Raw genomic sequence first — 3,196 nt, forward strand, 5'->3', positions numbered from 1 at the left:
TATATTTCTCTACGTTTTTTTTTTTTTTTACCAAAAAGAAACGTTTCTTTAAACGTTTTTCGAGTGGACATTTTAACCACTCAGAAACGTTTTCAAAATGCTACCTGGATTCTTGGAGAACTAACAAATTTTCATACGCTCTCTTCTTCGGAGGTCCGGCAAACCACCAAGAGTATCCGTTGCCTCGAAAACCTCTCTTAAAAAAACAATATTACTATTTCATCCATTGCCGTTCGGAATCGGCTTTAAACTGTAGATCCAAAATGCCTGTGTAGTATAGTTATCAACTAAAAGATTGCAACACTTTTTATTTTGATGATATATTTTAGAATGCAGTTTTGCTTGTGAGATAGTATGAACGTATAGTGATTGAACGTAATTGATCTATTGGTAGTAGGAATCAATCGCTCGGTGAACAGACCGTTTTCCGAAAATGCAGATTAAAAAAAGTGCTGCCTTTTTAGTTTAATTGATAAAAAATTATAAGATATATATATATTTTTTATAATTTTTTAAATACTATATATAAATCAGCAACTTTATGTTATTATGTTTTTTTTTTTAATTATTTATTATTAAATATTACTCTATGTTATTACAATTATATCCGTTACTTAGCAACAATATCTATGTGTTGGATACATTCCATACTAGTAATGCTATGCCGACATATCTGATAGCATTTGTTGTCTCTGAGTTTAAACCTGTAAATAATCTTGAAAGTGGAACTTTCAATATATGGGGTAGACCAGAAATTGCGACATATGGCCAATACGCTCAAGATATTGGTACACAGCTTATTAACGAGTTGCAGAAAATTATGATGATCAACTATGCTTTACCTAAGCTGGACTTGATAGGAATTCCAGATTTCTTCCTGGGCGCAATGGAAAACTGGGGCCTTGCTACTTTAGAGTAATATTATTATTTTTTCTTAACAAATGTTGGAATACATAAATATCAATTTACGCGGTATCTATTTAGATCTTATATATTTAGTTTTTTATATTAAATAATCTGATAATTCTTCATCAGTGAATACGAACTTTTCTATAATAAGGAAACAATTACATCCTCATGCGAAAAATCTATAATCACCATAATAGCGAAAGAACTGACTCATATGTGGTTCGGAAATCTCATTTGCGACTGGTCGGATTATGTTTGGCTCAACAAAGGTTTCATGCAATATTTCCAATGGTTTACATCTGATCGAGTACGTAATAACTATAATAATTGTATAAGAAAAAGACTACAGTTTTTACTTCTAAGTGGAATTTTCTTCTTTGAAATGCAACAAGTCTAATTTTTCTTTTTTTTTTTGCTAAACTCCAGAAATCAACATTTAATTTTCTCACTTTTAACATGTTACCAAATTTTTAAAAGAACGTGCCAATTAATTATAAAGTTGCTACCATTGTTCAAGTAAAAGTGTTCAAAGAGAATACAGATATTATATATAACAAATATAATAATTTTTATTTGCATCTTCTGCTTAGATACGTCCCGATTTCAAGTTCATGGATCAATTCGTGGTTTACGAGCTACATCCTGCTCTATCAAAAGTTGCTCCGATTTTATCACACACAATGACGTATCCTGTCGAAATACCAAAAGAAAAAATTGTTTTTGACTACGCTACTTACGATGAGAGATGTATGTTTAAAATCTCTCTCTCTTTCTCTCTTTGTCATGTATATATTGTATTGTATTGCAATAATTAAAATATGTAATAAAATAAGTAACACTAAACATATAAAAATTTTTGCAAAATGCAAAATTGTTAATATTATAAAATTTATTATTACAAACTAATTATTATAAAATTAATTAATATCATAATGATGTTTTGTTTTATTTAAGTAGTTCATATACGTATATGTATTGATATTTGCTGGAAGCTCAATATTTTGCTAAAAATACTTTAATTATTAATATTTAACATTAAAAATTTTATATGTATTTCAGCCGCTTGTATCTTACGAATGATTTTTAATGCATTTGACCAAGAAGCTCACATATGGGCATTCGGTAATTTAACGAAACAAATGTATTATCGTACTGTACGTCCTGCGGATTTATGGAGAAGCTTCGAATCGTTTGTATCGACGCCAATTAAAAATACAGGCATCGAAAGAATTATGAATACGTGGATAAATCAATCGGGATATCCCGTCGTAAATGCTACAGTAAATAATGACGTACTAACTCTAACTCAGGTAACATTATACAGTTTTATTCAGCTGATCTTTTTTTAACATATTTTCTCTAATATCTCTTTTTAAAATTCTAATTCTAACGTGTTGCGTTGCAGGAACGGTTTCTAATAAATAGAAATATCTCTGGCAATGAAATTTATTGGATACCAATTGATATATTCGGTCCATTCAATATATTTACTAATGTATCTTCAATGTGCAAAATATGGTTAAGCTCAAAACCGGAGAGAATGTATATTAATCTTAATCGTACTAATAATTGGTTCCTCGTGAATTACAAGCAAACTGGCTTCTACCGTGTTAATTACGATACTTCTTCATGGAAAGCATTAATCAATAAGCTAAATGATAAAGGATTCGAAGATATTAATGTCTTGAATCGTGCACAAATTATAGACGATCTTTTTAACTTGGCTCACGCTAATTACGTAGATTACGAATTACTGATGAATGCATCGAAATATTTGAGACAAGAGACAAATCATTTGCCCTGGAAGGCATTCTTCAACGGTCTATCATATATTCATGAAAGACTTGATCAGCACTTTTTTCAAAAGGAGCTAAATGAATATGTGTTGGATTTATTATCTGAGATATATGATAATATAGGTTTTGATGATCGCGAAAATGATGAGCATTTAGATAAGTTAAATCGGGAAATGATTCTTCAATGGACTTGCAAGTTAAATAAACCGGAATGTATCAAGAAATCTGTAGATCTATTTGCGGCTTGGCGTAAAAACACTTCCGAACGGTAAGATTCCAAATTATAAATTTTGATAAAAGATTATTAAATTTATGGCACTTGGTAATATTAAATATCAGGCATACTTTTCCATGTCTTTATCAGTTATTTTAATTTATATAAAAATCAGGAATTTCTATTTTAAAAATTACAAAATGTCCCAGCAAACACCAATTCAGTTTGTGTTTGCTGAGATACAACTTAAAATTATATGTATGCAATGTTGTGTGAC

At 29.7% G+C, this 3,196-nt stretch overlaps 1 protein-coding gene across 1 annotated transcript in view; it reads left to right on the top strand.

The window, feature by feature from the left end:
• Window positions 1-2,977, top strand: part of LOC105451677 — a 16,527-nt gene extending 13,550 nt beyond the window's left edge. The window contains exons 24-28 of the mRNA XM_011692278.1: window positions 619-915; window positions 1,036-1,216; window positions 1,500-1,656; window positions 1,969-2,219; window positions 2,315-2,977. Coding sequence (XP_011690580.1) covers window positions 619-915; window positions 1,036-1,216; window positions 1,500-1,656; window positions 1,969-2,219; window positions 2,315-2,977 — 1,549 coding nt within the window. The remainder of the gene's footprint in view (window positions 1-618; window positions 916-1,035; window positions 1,217-1,499; window positions 1,657-1,968; window positions 2,220-2,314) is intronic.
• Window positions 2,978-3,196: the final 219 nt, after the last annotated feature.

Source organism: Wasmannia auropunctata, unplaced genomic scaffold, assembly GCF_000956235.1.
Source record: "Wasmannia auropunctata unplaced genomic scaffold, wasmannia.A_1.0 LD336048.1, whole genome shotgun sequence".
NCBI classification, from domain to species: Eukaryota; Metazoa; Arthropoda; class Insecta; order Hymenoptera; family Formicidae; genus Wasmannia; species Wasmannia auropunctata.